We start from the raw sequence: 17,732 nt of genomic DNA, 5'->3' as shown, positions 1-17,732 counted from the left end.
TACCCTTTAATTCGTAGTCACCAAACCAAATTTTAACAACATATAAAATGATTTGATTTCATGAGCAAAGAGAGTGCGCACATTTGCATAAAGAGATTCCTGTGTACACATCATATATACTGTACAGTCACAATCAGATATGTATATCTAACTTTAAAAATACGGGGACTGCTTTATTGAAGCAGCACAAGTAACTAATTTTGATTGGTTTATTTCATGTTTGTGGACTAAGCACAGCTATTACTGTATATATAAATTGTTTATGATGACTATTATCTGAGTAATAGAACATTTTATCATATTTTCTATTTTAATTACAGTTTAAATTCATTAGAAGTTGGAGTCAGTGCATTTTTTCCCGACTCCGACTCCAGGCACTCAAAATTGCTCCTACTTCGACTCCACAGCCCTGATAACACCACCCAGTGCTTTTTTGTACATCTACTTGCTGGTGCTGTTTACAAAAGTACTGTTTACAAAAGTCATTTTTTAGGGCTCTTGGCTGGTTCAATTATTTAACATTTGTGCTCATTGTTAAAAATGTCCCCATCCTGGGCAAAACACATTAACATGTTAGGAGAACTGATAGGAACACTGGACTATGACTATGGTAGGATTAGATTGTGAACTGCTCTGAGAGACAGTTAGTGACATGATTATGGACTCTAAAAATGCTGTAGAAGATTTCAGTATATTAAACGGTAAATCCAAAATAATAATTTTCTTACTCCACGCTACTCTTGGCATTGAATGAACCCAATATAGGGAACAACATAATTCCTATTTGAGTGATAACTGTAGTTATGCTCTTTGATTCCCCTTGCAGGTTGTCCACCTGGCCCGGAACCTCATCTACTTTGGCTTCTATAGTTTCAGTGAACTGTTGCGGCTGACCCGGACCCTGCTGGCAATTCTTGACATCGTACAGAGCCCTATGCCATCCTACATGGAGAGGCTGAGCAAATTCCAGGATGGAGGTAAGATTGATCCCACCATAACTGCCCTGTCTTGTTTCCAATAGCATTTGTGTGTAGGGGACAGACAAAGTGTATTTGCTGTTAAATTATGTAAATTATAAAGCAAAGTTTATCCCGCACTCGTTTTCAAGACTTTTGAGAACACTGATCACGCATCAACTTCATACATCTCTTGGAGATAGAATTACTGAAGGGTCACTTTGAGGGTGGTTTCACCTGTGTGCGTTGCGATTGGCACGTGGCATAAGGGCCCTACTGCAGCGCGTCACGTTATTGGATGTTTTTTTGTTCCCTGCGGCAGACCGCGCCCTCAGAAACATTTGTGCAATCCTGCCCCCCCCCCCCCCCTCGCTGCTGGACAGGAAGTACCTCACATCAATCTGTGCTTGCTTGCCAACACACTGCAGCTTCTGCATCGCCGGTCTGCTTCCGTTGCATCGCGTTGCGGGTACTGTGACCTGTCTCATAGAGATTAATTGTCACTGCAGTGAGCTGCTGCGGGGGAGAGTACTGCCACGCTGTTAGTTTGAAAGGACCCTTAAGGGTTACTCTACTTTCGTGTAAAAATCTATAAAACATATGTAGCACTAGATTCAGATCTCGACTGGGACAATTTTGCCATGGAGTGTGTTAGTCCTTACCTAGTTCACATGGGTTACCTTGGGGCAAACCCCAACAAAGAGAGAATTCCGCATAATAAATAGCCTAGGATAAGCCTCAGTGGGAGCGCAGGGCTACACACCAATATACAGAAATATATAGCTATAGGAAGTGTTTCTGATAGCGAATCCAGGATAATTGCTGTAAATCCTGAATAATTTACTACATTCTACTATATGTTCTTACAGTTCCTCTTTAAGCTAACCATACACGGCTTGATTATGAGCTGAAGTGCCTATTTATAATTGATCTCTCTCTGATCAGAATCTGAATGATTCCAAACACATACATTTTTAATAGATTCCAGCAGGGATTCTATTGAAAATCAATTAAACCGCAGCATTTCACTATACAATGCAGTGGATCTATGGCTCATTGATCGTTGACAGCTCCTGCCCTGCTTTTAATTGATGGAAATTTCTGTGTTGTCCTTTGCAACAGAAGATGAATAAATGGCAAGAACCTACTGATACTGATGCCTTCTAATTGATATGTGCCAGCTGATTTATGCAATGTTCATTTCTGGGGATTAAACAGAAAGTTCGGAATGTAGAGGCGCTCACTAACTAACCCAATTTTACCAAAGGCTTGAGCTTCCAATCTGATAATTGTGATTGTAAGGAAACAATTGGAAATCATCAATGACTTTCATCATAGTGATTAAAGGACTTCTGAGGCGACTAAATCTAGCTTTACTTAACTGGGGCTACTTCCAGCCCCTAGAAGTCATTTGTGTCCCTTGCCGCAGCTCTGGTCTTCTCTGGGGTCCCGCTGGCAGCCTCTAAGGATCACCAACCCCCGATGGTCATGCTGCGCAGAAGACGCTGTCCCATTGGAGGTTGGCGATCTTTGGTGGCTGGAAGAAGCCCTAGGTAAGTAAAACTAGATTTAATCCATCGTTTTGAGAGTGCTTTAAACCTATACCCAATCCAATCATTTCAGATACAATTGATTGATGATCCAATCTTTTGTTGTTGATTGGCACCATCAACAGTATTCAATTTGATCCAGTGCAATTATTCAGAAGGTCAATTGGAAAGTAAAGTTGGATCATTAGTTGGCACCTTTAGAATGATTCGATTAATTTCATTATATTTTGTATAACAATGTATTTTAACTTATCAAAACTAGTATCATCACGCTCCTCTTGCCCTCCCCCCCCCCCACCCCCTTCTTTTTAAACGGAGGACAATTATGCACACTTTAAATGCATTCTATACAGTTTCTATAAGCTTATAATGATCTCTCTTTGGCTCATCAGCACTTTCTGAACTTTTGGCTGAAAGAAGATATTACATTTCATTTTGGCTGTGACATCCTCCAAATCTGTCTCTCATTGTCTTACATGAAGGGGCAAGGGCGGTGCATTGTCCTACGCTTTCCCCCATCTCCGTCTTAACGTACCTGAGTCATCTTGGTGGTCCATAAATCTTGAGAACGATTGAGAGGTGTTTTTTTTTTTTACTGGTTTTCATTTTTTCCCCTTCTTCCGCCTTATCTGCTTAATCTGAAATATTGTGCGTTCCCCTTTGTGTGTTGAGGCTCTTATCCAATCTTTTCAACCTGCGAGGTAGAATGTGTCAGTCATACGGTTGGCGGGTTAATGAGCTGATACCATCGGCTGTGGCTCCGGGGCATCCATTGTCTTGCCAGTCATTAAGCAGCCTTTGCATGGAGTGCTACTAGTTCATTGTGCTCATGAAAAGGCAGCGCCAATCGCTCAGACAGCTCGCTACCCCGCTTGTGTGTCTTAATAGTTTTCGGGGCTCTTAATTAGCACAGGTTAAGTCTGTCAATTTGTATCATACAGAATATTATTGGGTTTTTAAAAAAGATAGAGCAGGGAGTCGTTTCCCAAAGTGCCTCAGAAACCTGAAGAGAACCAGTCATGCTTGAGCTGTGAAGAGAATCACAAGCTCTGAAATGCCTGAATATCTGTGCACAGTAAAACATTGTGTTTCTGCAGTTATGAGGCACAAAACTATTTTATGTGCAACAATTTGAGTAATGTTGTGACCTTTCCCCCTTCCTCGTCCATTTATGTCAGTGTTTAACCACTTGAGGACCGCCCCCAGCCGATGGGCGGCGGCAAAGTCCGGGCCCAAACGACCGCAATACGCCCATCGGCGGGGGCGGCTGCGGGAGTGGTTATGCGGCGATCGCGTCATTCGTGACGCGATCAGCCGCCGGGGACTGGCTCCCCCCACCGCTCGTAGTAACCCGCCGGCCGTTCGGAAGCGCCGGCGGGTTACTAGCACCCGGATCGCCGCATTTACATTGTATAATAGGCTTTGTAATGTATACAAAGCCTATTATACTGGCTGCCTCCTGCCCTGGTGGTCCCAGTGTCCGAGGGACCACCAGGGCAGGCTGCAGCCACCCTAGTCTGCACCCAAGCACACTGATTTCCCCCCCCCTGCCCCCTGATCGCCCACAGCACCCCTCAGACCCCCCCCCTGCCCACCCCCCAGACCACTGTTTGCACCCAGTCACCCCCCTAATCACCCATCAATCACTCCCTGTCACTATCTGTCAACGCTATTTTTTTTTTATCCCCCCCACTGCCCCCTCCTGATCACCCCCCCACCCCTCAGATTCTCCCCAGACCCCCCCCCCCCCCCCCCGTGTACTGTATGCATCTATCCCCCCTGATCACCTGTCAATCACCTGTCAATCACCCGTCAATCACCAGTCAATCACCCCCTGTCACTGCTACCCATCAATCAGCCCCTAACCTGCCCCTTGCGGGCAATCTGAACACCCACCCACACCAATAGATCACCCGCAGATCCGACATCAGATCACCTCCCAAATCCATTGTTTACATCTATTCTCTCCTCTAAACACCCACTAATTACCCATCAATCACCTATCAATCACCCCCTATCACCACCTGTCACTGTTACCCATCAGATTAGACCCTAATCTACCCCTTGCGGGCACCCAATCACCCGCCCACACGCTCAGATTGCCCTCAGACCCCCCTTTATCAATTCGCCAGTGCAATATTTACATCTGTTATTCCCTGTAATAACCCACTGATCACCTGTCAATCACCTATCAATCACCCCCTGTCACTGCCACCCATCAATCACCCCCTGTCACTGCCACCCATCAATCAGCCCCTAACCTGCCCCTTGCGGGTAATCTGATCACCCACCCACACCAATAGATCGCCCGCAGATCCGACATCAGATCACCTCCCAAGTGCAGTGTTTACATCTCTTCTCTCCTCTAAACACCCACTAATTACCCATCAATCACCCCCTATCACCACCTGTCACGGTTACTCATCAGATTAGACCCTAATCTGCCCCTTGCGGGCACCCAATCACCCGCCCACACCTCAGAACGTCCTCAGACCCCAGCCCTGATCACCTCGCTAGTGCATTGCTTGCATCTATTTACCCCCTCTAATCACACCTTGAGACACCCATCAATCACCTCCTGTCACCCCCTAGCACACCTACCCATCAGATCAGGCCCTAATTTGCCCCGTGTGGGCTCCTGATCACTCGGCCAAACCCTCAGGTCCCCCTCAGACCCCCTTCCGATCACCTCCCCAGTGCATTGATTGCATCTATTTTCCCCTCTAACCGCCCCCTGAGACACCCATCAATCACCTCCTGTCACCCCCTAGCACTCCTATCCATCAGATCAGGCCCAAAACATCCTGTCATCTAAGAGGCCACCCTGCTTATGACCGGTTCCACAAAATTTGCCCCCTCATAGACCACCTGTCATCAAAATTTGCAGATGCTTATACCCCTGATCAGTCATTTTGAGAAATTTGGTTTTCAGACTACTCACAGTTTTGGGCCCGTAAAATGCCAGGGCAGTATAGGAACCCCACAAGTGACCCCATTTTAGAAAGAAGACACCCCAAGGTATTCTGTTGGGTGTATGATGAGTTCATAGAAGATTTTATTTTTTGTCAAAAGTTAGCGGAAATTAGATTTTTATTGTTTTTTTCACAAAGTGTCATTTTTCACTAACTTGTGACAAAAAATAAAATCTTCTATGAACTCACCATACCCCTAACGGAATACCTTGGGGTGTCTTCTTTCTAAAATGGGGTCACTTGTGGGGTTCCTATACTGCCCTGGCATTTTAGGGGCCCTAAACCGTGAGGAGTAGTCTAGAAAACAAATGCCTCAAAATGACCTGTGAATAGGACGTTGGGCCCCTTAGCGCACCTAGGCTGCAAAAAAGTGTCACACATGTGGTATCGCCATACTCAGGAGAAGTAGTATAATGTGTTTTGTGGTGTATTTTTACACATACCCATGCTGGGTGGGAGAAATCTCTCTGTAAATGGACAATTGTGTGTAAAAAAAATCAAAAATGTGTCATTTACAGAGATATTTCTCCCACCCAGCATGGTTATATGTAAAAATACACCACAAAACACATTATACTACTTCTTCTGAGTACGGCGATACCACATGTGTGACACTTTTTTGCAGCCTAACTGTGCTAAGGGGCCCAAAGTCCAATGAGTACCTTTAGGATTTCACAGGTCATTTTGAGACATTTGGGTTCAAGACTACTCCTCACGGTTTAGGGCCCCTAAAATGCCAGGGCAGTATAGGAACCCCACAAGTGACCCCATTTTAGAAAGAAGACACCCCAAGGTATTCTGTTAGGTGTATGATGAGTTCATAAAAGATTTTATTTTTTGTCACAAGTTAGCGGAAATTGATATGTATTGTTTTTTTTTTCACAAAGTGTCATTTTCCGCTAACTTGTGACAAAAAAAAAAATCTTCTATGAACTCACCATACTCCTAACAGAATACCTTGGGGTGTCTTCTTTCTAAAATGGGGTCACTTGTGGGGTTCCTATACTGCCCTGGCATTTTAGGGGCCCTAAACCGTGAGCAGTAGTCTAGAATCCAAAGGCCTCAAAATGACCTGTGAATAGGACGTTAGGCCCCTTAGCGCACCTAGGTTGCAAAAAAGTGTCACACGTGGTATCGCCGTACTCAGAAGAAGTAGTATATTGTGTTTTGGGGTGTATTTTTACACATACCCATGCTGGGTGGGAGAAATATCTCTGTAAAAGGACAATTGTGTGTAAAAAAAATCAAACAATTGTCATTTACAGAGATATTTCTCCCACCCAGCATGGGTATGTGTAAAAATACACCCCAAAACACATTATACTACTTCTCCTGAGTACGGCGGTACCACATGTGTGGCACTTTTTTGCACCCTAAGTGCGCTAAGAGGCCCAAAGTCCAATGAGTACCTTTAGGATTTCACAGGTCATTTTGCGACATTTGGTTTCAAGACTACTCCTCACGGTTTAGGGCCCCTAAAATGCCAGGGCAGTATAGGAACCCCACAAATGACCCCATTTTAGAAAGAAGACACCCCAAGGTATTCTGTTAGGAGTATGGTGAGTTCATAGAAGATTTTATTTTTTGTCACAAGTTAGCGGAAAATTACACTTTGTGAAAAAAAACAATTAAAATCAATTTCCGCTAACTTGTGACAAAAAAAAAAAATCTTCTATGAACTCACCATCCTCCTAACGGAATACCTTGGGGTGTCTTCTTTCTAAAATGGGGTAATTTGTGGGGTTCCTATACTGTCCTGGCATTTTAGGGGCCCTAAACCGTGAGGAGTAGTCTTGAAACGAAATTTCTCAAAATGACCTGTGAAATCCTAAAGGTACTCATTGAACTTTGGGCCCCTTAGCGCAGTTAGGGTGCAAAAAAGTGCCACAAATGTGGTATCGCCGTACTCAGGAGAAGTAGTATAATGTGTTTTGGGGTGTATTTTTCCACATACCCATGCTGAGTGGGAGAAATATCTCTATAAATAGACAATTGTGTGTAAAAAAAATAAAACAATTGTCATTTATGGAGATATTTCTCCCACCCAGCATGGGTATGTGTAAAAATACACCCCAAAACACATTATACTACTTCTCCTGAGTACGGCAATACCACATGTGTGGCACTTTTTTGCAGCCTAACTGCGCTAAGGGGCCAAAAGTCCAATGAGCATCTTTAGGCTTTACGGGGGTGCTTACAATTAGGCACCTCCCAAATTGCCAGGACAGTGAACACACCCCACAAATGACCCCATTTTGGAAAGTAGACACTTCAAGGTATTCAGAGAGGAGCATAGTGAGTCCGTGGCAGATTTCATTTTTTTTTGTCGCAAGTTAGAAGAAATGGAAACTTTTTTTTTCTTCTTTTTTTTGTCAGAAAGTGTCATTTTCCGCTAACTTGTGACAAAAAATAAAATCTTCTATGAACTCACCACGCCTCTCACTGAATACTTTGGGATGTCTTCTTTCCAAAATGGGGTCATTTGGGGGGTATTTGTACTATCCTGGAATTTTAGCCCCTCATGAAACCTGACAGGTGCGCAGAAAAGTCAGAGATGCTTGAAAATGGGAAAATTCACTTTTGGCACCATAGTTTGTAAACGCTATAACTTTTACCCAAACCAATAAATATACACTGAATGGGTTTTTTTTAATCAAAAACATGTTTGTCCACATTTTTCGCGCTGCATGTATACAGAAATGTTACTTTATTTGAAAAATGTCAGCACAGAAAGTTAAAAAAATCATTTTTTGCCAAAATTCATGTCTTTTTTGATGAATATAATAAAAAGTAAAAATCGCAGGAGCAATCAAATAGCACCAAAAGAAAGCTTTATTAGTGACAAGAAAAGGAGGTAAAATTCATTTAGGTGGTAGGTTGTATGAGCGAGCAATAAACCGTTAAAAAGCTGCAGTGGTCTGAATGGAAAAAAAGTGCCTGGTCCTTAAGGGGTAGAAAGACTGTGGTCCTGAAGTGGTTAAACTGCACTATTGACTGATGTTCTTCACGTGTTTAAAAACCCCTCATCAAAAACATGTCATAACATATTATTTTTGCTTCTGAAACTTCATGCAGCACCTTCCATTTTTTACATGCAGTAGCTGCACACAAGCCTCAATTGTGAACCAGCTACTTCCTGGTGTAATATTGCTGCTCTAATTCACTCTGCTCCTGGTCAATCCTCCCAGCTTAACCTCCCTATGTCTCCTCAGTCACTTCTTGCTGTGTCATTGCCATGCTCCTTTTATGGGTCACCACTAGCAAGAACATGCAGAAAATGGTGTGGACGGTGTCTTATTCCTGGCAGAGGTTAAGACAGGCAACAGGCATTTTTCTTCTTTGTCAAAGTCCTTTCACTTGATGAAATACTGTAGATGCTCTGCTGACCTTTTGGTGTCCAAAATTACCTTCATCTCTAGTTCTTAATTGTTGTCTACTATAATAGTAGAAGTTGAAGTGGAAGACCTGCCTGGGAAGTTTTTGAGAATTGGGATACATCTTGAACTTGGTACAGGATTACCAATACATTTGAGAAGAGCTTAATCTTAGATTGGAAAGCCAAGTAACTTCCCCAGTCTTTAAAGATGTGGTTGGAAGAGTTTTCAGTGGCAGGTGATCAGGGATCTGGAATCTCCAAGGAATATTTGTGAAAGGATTTTGGACGTAATCTGTAAATGACAAAACACAGACGTTGGCACACTGCAAAATGCAAGCCATTGTCTGCAAGTTGCTGATCCTGAGGAAAAGAGAAGCCCAATTGTTGTGAATGGCTGAGTAGAGACACTGGAAATATTGCTGCGGAACTTGATTGGTTGCTTCTCTCAACCTGTATAGGGTTGACAACCTCAAGGTAAAAGAAAGTAAATCTGCAGCTTCTTGCAAACTCCTGCCAAAATCTTATTGTGAATTGGACAGCTCTGTCCAACACAATGGGCTCTATTCACAGAACTTCTCATAAAGGACTTATTTATCACCTGAGTGATAAAAAATAACCTTTAAACACATTTACAAGTAAAAAAAAAAAATCATTCAAAGTAAGTTGTTCCTGATTAACTTCATTTCAAAATTATTTTTCTTACCTTAAAGTGAACCTCCGGACTGAAAATTGACTCAGCAGCACTGAAAAGGCTTGGTGTTTCTTTAACAGTTTCACAGCATCAGAACTGTTTTTCTTATACAAGCCTCATTTTTAGCTGCACAGAAGAAAACTGCCCGGGCTTTTTTCCCCTGATGCTGTGCAAAGCATGATGAGATTTCTGATTTTGTTGTTCTCATTCTGCTGTTTTGGTGCAATTTTTTTTTTTTACATTTTGAATTTGACATTTGAAGCCTAGCGTGTGCAGCTGGGAGGGGTTATCAGGACACAGGACAGTTGAAACTGTGTCTCCTGCTCCTTGTCACCTCCTTTCAACCAAAAAGATGGCTGCCCCCATGACAAAGATGGCAGCCCCCATGAATCACAAACATTTGCCTGTTTTTTTAAAACAGGGTGGGTAAGAGATTATATTACCAATCTATTCTAATTAACATAACTAATGTAACTTGATGACAGTATGTTTGTTTAGGCTGAAGTTCCCCTTTAATTATATTATATTTTTGCTCTTTGGGAGCTTAAAAAAGTAACATGGTTAAGGTGAAAACGGGTGAAAAAGCTTTGCGAATCTTGTCCATTCTCCTCAGGGGTATTATCGACTATAATAATCCCATTGTCAATGACTTTGGTTGTGCTCCTAAGTGAGGTGTTTCTTTCATGGGGAGGAAATTAGCAATTTGATTTATTATGCAGAAAGATTAAATATAAGATTAATTGACACCTCAAGGTTTGTCCCAGGTGCGTTTACAGTGAGCACAGGTAGTGTAAGATGATATATATGACTTGCAGTCTCTGACCAAATCAGGCCATCAACTAGTTACTTTGTATTACGTTGAAGCTTTTGAGTGACCATTGGGGTCGATTCATAAAGCATTACTGCATTCGGTAATGCAGAAAACATCTGACTTTACCGAACACTTGGGAAAATGTCAATTCATAAACCCTTTTATCGCATGAAAAGCTGAAATTACAGAGCAGTGAGGTAAATTACCGATTTGTGCGGTAATTACCTCAACACATGTCAGTAAATGCCGATTCAAAAAGCAGAGAACAAGCGGTAATGGGACAAAGCATTACCGTCTGCTTTGAAGTGTCGGAAACAACGCGGAGAGTAGACTGTGGGAGCGTGACTCACAGGTAGAAGCAGGGGCAGCTGTGACTGACAGGAGCAGGGAGCCAATGGAAACAGCCCCTGTTCTCCTGCAAGTCTGAATGGTGGAATCTGGTAGGACCCGCAGTCTTTGCCTGCAGGACAAGCTTTTAAACCCCCCAGGCAGCAACAGAGGGAGATCTGAACAAAAAAGGCATCCCCTGAATACTGTCTGGTTTAACCTCTTGGGTTCCTGTTGGAAGCAACTGGGGAAAATCACCCAAGCAAGACATGTGTAAAGTTTCTTGGAAGTTAATCTAAGCTGTGGCAATTAAATAGAGTGTTAAGAAATATTAATAGACAGTTTCATAGCATAATCAGAGCAAGCAGAGGCAGTATAGCAAAACGTGTACATCTAAAGGGATGTTTGGATGCCTCACAATGTCCTCACTGCACGGAACAGCTTGTAACGATCTGTTACCGCAAAGGTCTTTGTCAATGGGCTTTGGTAATTTACCACATTTCTATCGCACCTGTGAAAATTTTAATGAATTAGCACAGTGATCTGCAAACATGGCTCTCCAGCTGTCAAGGAACTACAAGTCCCACAATGCATTGCAAGAGTCTGACAGCCACAGTCATAAAGGCAAACGCATTGTGGGACTTGTAGTTCCTTAACAGCTGAAGAGCTAAGTTTGCAGATCACTGAATTAGCACATTAGTCTAAAATACCGAATGCGATATTTTCCCAACAAGATTTTTCTTTCACACAGCATTTTATGAATTTACCCCAAAGTGTAAGATTGTAACATGAATGGAGAACATATGCTGAAAGATCTTCCAGGATCTTTTTTATGGATTTCCTGTCTACAGAGAGCGACTTCTTATTACCTGAGTGGGGTCAGGTTATAATTCTCCCCACCTGTCTTTCCAGTGGTTGCCTGTGTGGTAATCTCGGTTTGTGAGCACGATCATCATATTCTTTTATTATTTCTACATTGTCTGAAATACTACACCATACTGGGCTCTCGGTTTTTTATTCTTGTCTTTTTCAAGCCTTCTTTATGGTTTAGACATATACTTATGTATGCAGCAAGGTGGCATAGAAGATCACACTCTCGCCTTACAGCACTAGGTACTCGGACAAAATCCCAGGGCACTATCTGCACAGAGTTTGTATGTTCTCCCCATGTCTGCGTGGGTTTCCTCCGGTTACTCAGTTTTCTTCCCCCATCTTTAACACATACAGGTAAATTACATTGGCTTCCACCTAAAATTGGCCCTAGACTATGATAGGGGTTAGCTTGTAAGCTCCTCTGAATGAAGGTATTAGTGACATGATTATGTACTCAAAGCGCTACGGAAGATGTCCGTGCTATATAAATAATATTATGTGGGTATGCAACTGAGGTGACATGTGACATGATGAGATAGATATGTGTATGTATAGTGCGAAGCACACACATAACTATGCCTTGTTCCTTTTTCTATTTCTCAATCTGAAAGAGTTAAACATTAGGTATGCAAGTGATAGTTTCTGGCCGGGTCAGACTGGGTCAGACTATAGCATAACACTCACTGATAAGTAATTAAATTAAGTAATTAAAGCCATAAAATACTTCCCTGTCAACAGATGGCTTTTGAGGGCAGGAAAGAGATAAAAAAAAAGGTCAACAATTCATAGATTTGAGCTCCAGCATACTTCAGTGAAGGTGTCATTGAGCAGAGACAATGAAACAGTAAAAACTTAAAAACTAGATTTAAATGAGAAATGAAACTATGGGATATCTAAAAAAGTTATTTTTAGGAGGAGGATAGATACAATTGTTTTTCTCATCAGTTTATTTTCACCTCCTTTAATTTTATGTTGGATAGATTTAAAATAGCAAAAGTTATTGGGAAAGCAAACAAAGGATTCAGACAGCAATAAAACCTACATCACAGAGGTTCTAATATTATCTCACCTCAACCAGCCCTATAATATATAACCTATATGGCTTCACTGGACTTAGAGTTGAAGTTTTCACATAAGAGAAGGAGGAAGCGGTGAAACCACCTTTCTGTGCACGGAAATAGTTGCCTGAGTGTTATTTGTGTGTATGAGGTGTTCAGGTGATTAGTGGCTGCCTGCGCTCTCGGGCTATAATCACTTGCTGTTTTCCATGCGGGAATTAAGCTGAAAATGAGAGATTTCTAGTTTATATTTAGCTAATAATCCCCAGCCAGTGTTTATTCTGTATGCGGACCTCAGCAGTGTGAGAGCTTTAGAATTGCCATACAGCACTATGGAAAACTGTATTTTATTACCTCTATCTACTTTCATTTACCCTTTACTTTCACTTACCCTCCAGGTATAACACTTCTCAATGGCCCCCTTTTCAGATTTGTACATTGCTGTCCCACCGTCTAATAGTTCTTACAAGATGCTTAAAATGACCTTTTGTCAAAGTTGTCCACAGTTTAAAAACAAGCAAAATGGCAGATAAATGCATGTTTCGTGGATAAATAAGGCCTGAGACCCACTTGCAGCACTTTTGCAACGTTCGTTGATCATCGAGAAATCGGCAAATCTCTGCAGAAATGGAACTCTATGGAGTGGTTCCACTTGCAGCGTTGTGATCGGGGAGCATGTCTTATACTCACCTGACCTAATTCCATCCTCTGCATTGGTGCAAAGGTTAGTGGGGGGGCACATCTGGATGATACCTGTTGGCTATAACTGCAAATCTATTATTTGAGATGACTCAGTAGCCCTGTTATGTGCTTTACTTGCCAAGTTGGATTCAGAGTAATTGGCTCTCTGCTTTTACCGGAAATCTTTTTACATCTAAACAGAATTTTCAGGTCTTTTCCAAAGCTATCTTCACTACTCTTTCTATACAAGTCAAAGGTGATTCTTAAGGAGCATGATGTATGCCAATGCCTATTTTAAGCCTCTTGCACATATAAGAAGACTGTCAACAAGCAGGGATCAGGCTTGCTCACTTAGTTCAGGGCCTGTCTCTGTACAGACACATCACTAGGCTGCAGCTTAGCGATGCATCCGTTGCTGTGGAGGGGAGAAAGAGAGACGACAAGTGACACATGATGTCACTTCTTCCCTCTGGGGTGGGTTTTATGTAGAAAACAGATCCTAACTCCTACTTAAAACAGTTTATACAATAGTGTAATAACAAAAAGAAACCATATATTTTTTACGTGAAGACAACTTTGTATGTATGAAGTGTAACTGTTTGTAAGCAGGGGAGTGCCTGTACTTAAATCCATGATCTATAGGCTCTTCTGACCCTCCACGCTCCTTATTGTGTCCAGCTTTTTCTTCATCTTGCTGCTGGATCTCCAGGGCATATACACTCTCTATCCGCACACTGGTTCTGTACTCGCTCCTGTACGGCTAGGTGTGTAACAGGCAAGGTTGAGCGCATTCTGGGCATGTGCAGTTCCCATGCATGACCAGCCAGAGCTGCTGTGCACTGCTGTGCGAGAGAACACTGTATGGGGGATTGGTTTCAGTCGCAGCTAAAAAGGGGGAAAACAGCTACAAGGCAGGATGCAGTAAGGAGCTTTTGAGGGGTTGGAAAAGCCTATATTTTCCCATCTCAGTTTTATTGCAAATTATCTGTTTCTCTGTTTTTTTCCTGACCTTTCTAAATAGGTAAATTCCCTAGAGAGTGGTTAACCACTTTGCATTCAGAATTTGTTTTCCCCTTATAGAACAGAGCCGTTTTGACATTTTAACGATGTCCCTATTTAATCAGCAATAACGTTATCCCTACTTATGACACCTACATGAAATATATGTAGTTTTTTTTTTCAAGACTAACTAGGCTTTCATCCTATGGCATTTTTTTTCCTTGAACAATTTTGTTTTCTATGTATTTTAATGGGAAAAAAGAGGAAAAAAATAGAAAAAAAACACATTTGTTTCTCAGTTTTTCCAATTCCAGTTTAAAAATAAAAAGCACTACTTGAAATAAAAAACACACATTTTGTTTGGCAATTTCTACCATTTTTCACAAATATTAAATTATGTTCCTAACAATTTATGGTGAGAAAATTGAATTCTGAAATAATGCTACAGTGTGTATTTTTCACTATGAACTGAGAAAATAAAAGTATTTTTTTATGGTAAAAATCAATCTTATTGGCTCAGGGAACTTGTATTCCCTTTACCATTTAGTGCTGCAGAGGTTTTGCACAGCGGCCAGCCCAATCATGCACAGCTGTGCTTTTGCTAGAGGACGTAGATATACTGTAGTGGTGGAAAAAGTGGTTAAAATTTGTTTAGCTGATGTTTTAATTACAATTTTTAAAAGGCATCATTAAAAAAGCACTGCAGTGACACATAGTGGAATGCAGGAAATTACTCAGAATACTCACTTTTACAGTAATTTTACAATGGGCAAATACTGACTAAATAATTTAAAAATGAATATTGGAAAAAAATTGAAATTGTAATTATGTTTTTTAATACAGTTCCTCTTAACTGAAATCTTATTCCTAAGGAAAGCCCACACCATTTACACTTAATGGAGTTCCCCTTAAGCAAACCTAGCTGATTCCTCTGTGTAAGCTAGGCAAACCCACCCATTTAGCACTTTCTGACAAAAGCTCAGTGCAGTGCCCTGTCTCCTTATCTACACAACTCAGGCAGGGAGAATCTACACAAATATCCCTGCAATGTGCACAGCTGTCATAGAGACTTGCTTTTCTCAATTAAAAGTGGACTGTCACTTGATCTAATGTGTGTCATTGTGTGTCCCTGTTGCAGGTAATAATGTCATGAGGACCATCCATGGTGTTGGAGAGATGATGACTCAGATGGTCCTGAGTCGGGGGTCCGTCCTTCCTCTGGTGATCCCAGATGCACAGCCTGGTCTGCACGCCAACAAGCATATCATAGACAGTGAAGATATCACCGTTATGGACACCAAACTCAAAATCATAGAAATCTTACAGGTAGAGACCATACTCTGCTATTGTTGCATTACAGTTTATTAAAGCTAGCCATACATTAGAACAGTAACAGCCGATTCAGCAGGTGATTGATCAGGTCAGTGACAGCCTGGTTCAGTAAGTGATTGATTATTTCAGTAACAGCCTGATCCAGCAAATGATTGGTTAGGTCATTGACAGCTCAATACAGCAAATGATTATTTCAGTAACAGCCTGACCCAGCAAGTGATTAGGCACGTCAGTGTCAGCCTGATGCAGAACGTGATTGGTCTGGCCAGTAACAGCCTGATCCAGCAAGTGATTGGTCTGGCCAGTAACAGCCTGATCCAGCAAGTGATTGGTCGGGCCAGTATTGGGCAGGTCAGTGCCAGCCTGATGCAGCAAGTGATTGATCAGTTCAGTAATAACACAATACAGCTAATGATTAATCTTCATCAGGTCAGTAACAGCCTGATTATGTGATTAAAGGTGTGTACACATATCCAATTTTGATTGGCCAATGATTGTCCAATTATACCCACATAGTATGAGAGCTTACCTACAGAAACTGTTCATATGACTCAAAATCAGTTGGCCCTCCTATTACATGGAAGTGGGAACAATTGGCAGATAATTCTATATGAGCATCCTAACAGCCCAATCCAGAAAGTAATAGATTAGGGCAGTAACAGCCTGGTCCAATAAGTGATTGATCAGGTCAACAATAGCCCGGTCCAGCAAGTGATTGATCAGGTTGCTGATGGTCTGAGCCAGAAAATTCAGCTGAACACACATCACCTACCTCCAGTGTATAGAGGAGCCTGTCTCCCACTACTGCAGGAGACAAAAGCGGCTGACAGATTGCCTTCATAAAGGGGCCCTACATGGCTGCGAAAACATTGGCATTTGATAATTTGATTTTTTTTATGGAACCAATAAAGTATTACTTCGGCTGTGCCAGCTCCTGATTGTATTGCATAGTACATAGAGGGCATCATCTCTCTCACCCTGCTGATGCAGGCCTCTTGAACACTACATGCGATTCCGATTTTTTTGTATAAGATCCGATTTTTTTTTATCCCGGTTAAAAAAAAGTACTGCGTGCTGCTACTTCCTTTAATTGGAATAAAAAATCAGATCGTATAAAAAAAATCAGACTCGAATGTAGTGTGAGGCCTCAGACATACTGGATTTGATCCATTAGTGAGTGCAAGATATTTCCTCTATCCTGATCCAGCAAATTACTGATCAGGTAGTATTGATCGATTAACCACTTTTCTTCACCTGATCTCAAGATTTTAAGCAGAAATCTGGGAGTTGATTATATAACTATTGCTGTACTGATTGATGAGATACACCACTGTGTGGCCAATAATCTCCTCCTGTATCTCTCGCCACCCACTTAGCAAAAATGTACTGCCAAGCCTGATCATCCTTTCAATCAATAAACTGCCCAAAATCCGTTGGTATTGTATTGATCAGAAATGTTGAGGGTCAGTTAATCACTGGCAATTTTAATCAGTTATCGAATGTGCTGAACAAATTCAACCCAAGTATAATGCAACCTATAAAGACAATCTGTTAGGGGTTGGAGTAAATGTAAACTACTGCTGAAATTTAGATGCTGCTGCATGACTGCCCGAACCTTTCTCACACTCCAGTCTGTTTACTGTGCACACCCATGTATCTCTGACATCTCAGGACCACAGTGCATAGAGGTCTTCAGTTTTGTGCTTTAGCTAGATCACCATGAATTCTAGTGCAAGGAAGAAGAGAGATACTGTATCTAATCCAGGTCTAAGTGGATGGCACATTTACTTATACATTTTCCTACACCACTACTTAAAGCATACCTGAAGTGACATGTGACATGCTTAGATAGACATGTGTATGTACAGTGCCTAGCACACAAATAACTCTGTTGTGTTCCTTTTTTCTCTCTCTCTGCCTGAAAGAGGTAAACATCAGTTATGTAAGTGGCAGTTCCCGTCTGGGTCAGGACTGTGTCAGACTACAGTGTGACCTTCACTGATAAAAAATTACAACTATAAAACACTTTCCTAGCAGACAATTGCTTCTGAGAGCAGGAAAGAGATAAAAAGGGTCAAAAGTTAATCGATTTTAGCTCTGGCATGC

At 41.7% G+C, this 17,732-nt stretch overlaps 1 protein-coding gene across 5 annotated transcripts in view; it reads left to right on the top strand.

Moving 5' to 3' along the window:
• Positions 1–17,732, top strand: part of ITPR2 (inositol 1,4,5-trisphosphate receptor type 2) — a 467,841-nt gene that overhangs the window by 185,539 nt on the left and 264,570 nt on the right. For all 5 annotated transcript variants that reach the window (XR_011030536.1, XM_068277594.1, XM_068277593.1 and 2 more), the window contains 2 exons: positions 827–977; positions 15,433–15,620. Coding sequence is in view for 4 of the 5 variants with exons in the window: in XM_068277594.1 (XP_068133695.1) it covers positions 827–977; positions 15,433–15,620 (339 nt within the window). In the remaining variant the exon portion in view is untranslated. The remainder of the gene's footprint in view (positions 1–826; positions 978–15,432; positions 15,621–17,732) is intronic.

This window comes from Hyperolius riggenbachi, chromosome 3 (genome assembly GCF_040937935.1).
Source record: "Hyperolius riggenbachi isolate aHypRig1 chromosome 3, aHypRig1.pri, whole genome shotgun sequence".
Taxonomy (NCBI): Eukaryota; Metazoa; Chordata; class Amphibia; order Anura; family Hyperoliidae; genus Hyperolius; species Hyperolius riggenbachi.
The sequence above is the reverse complement of the archived record's forward strand: the minus strand, read 5'-3'. Positions and strand labels throughout refer to the sequence as shown.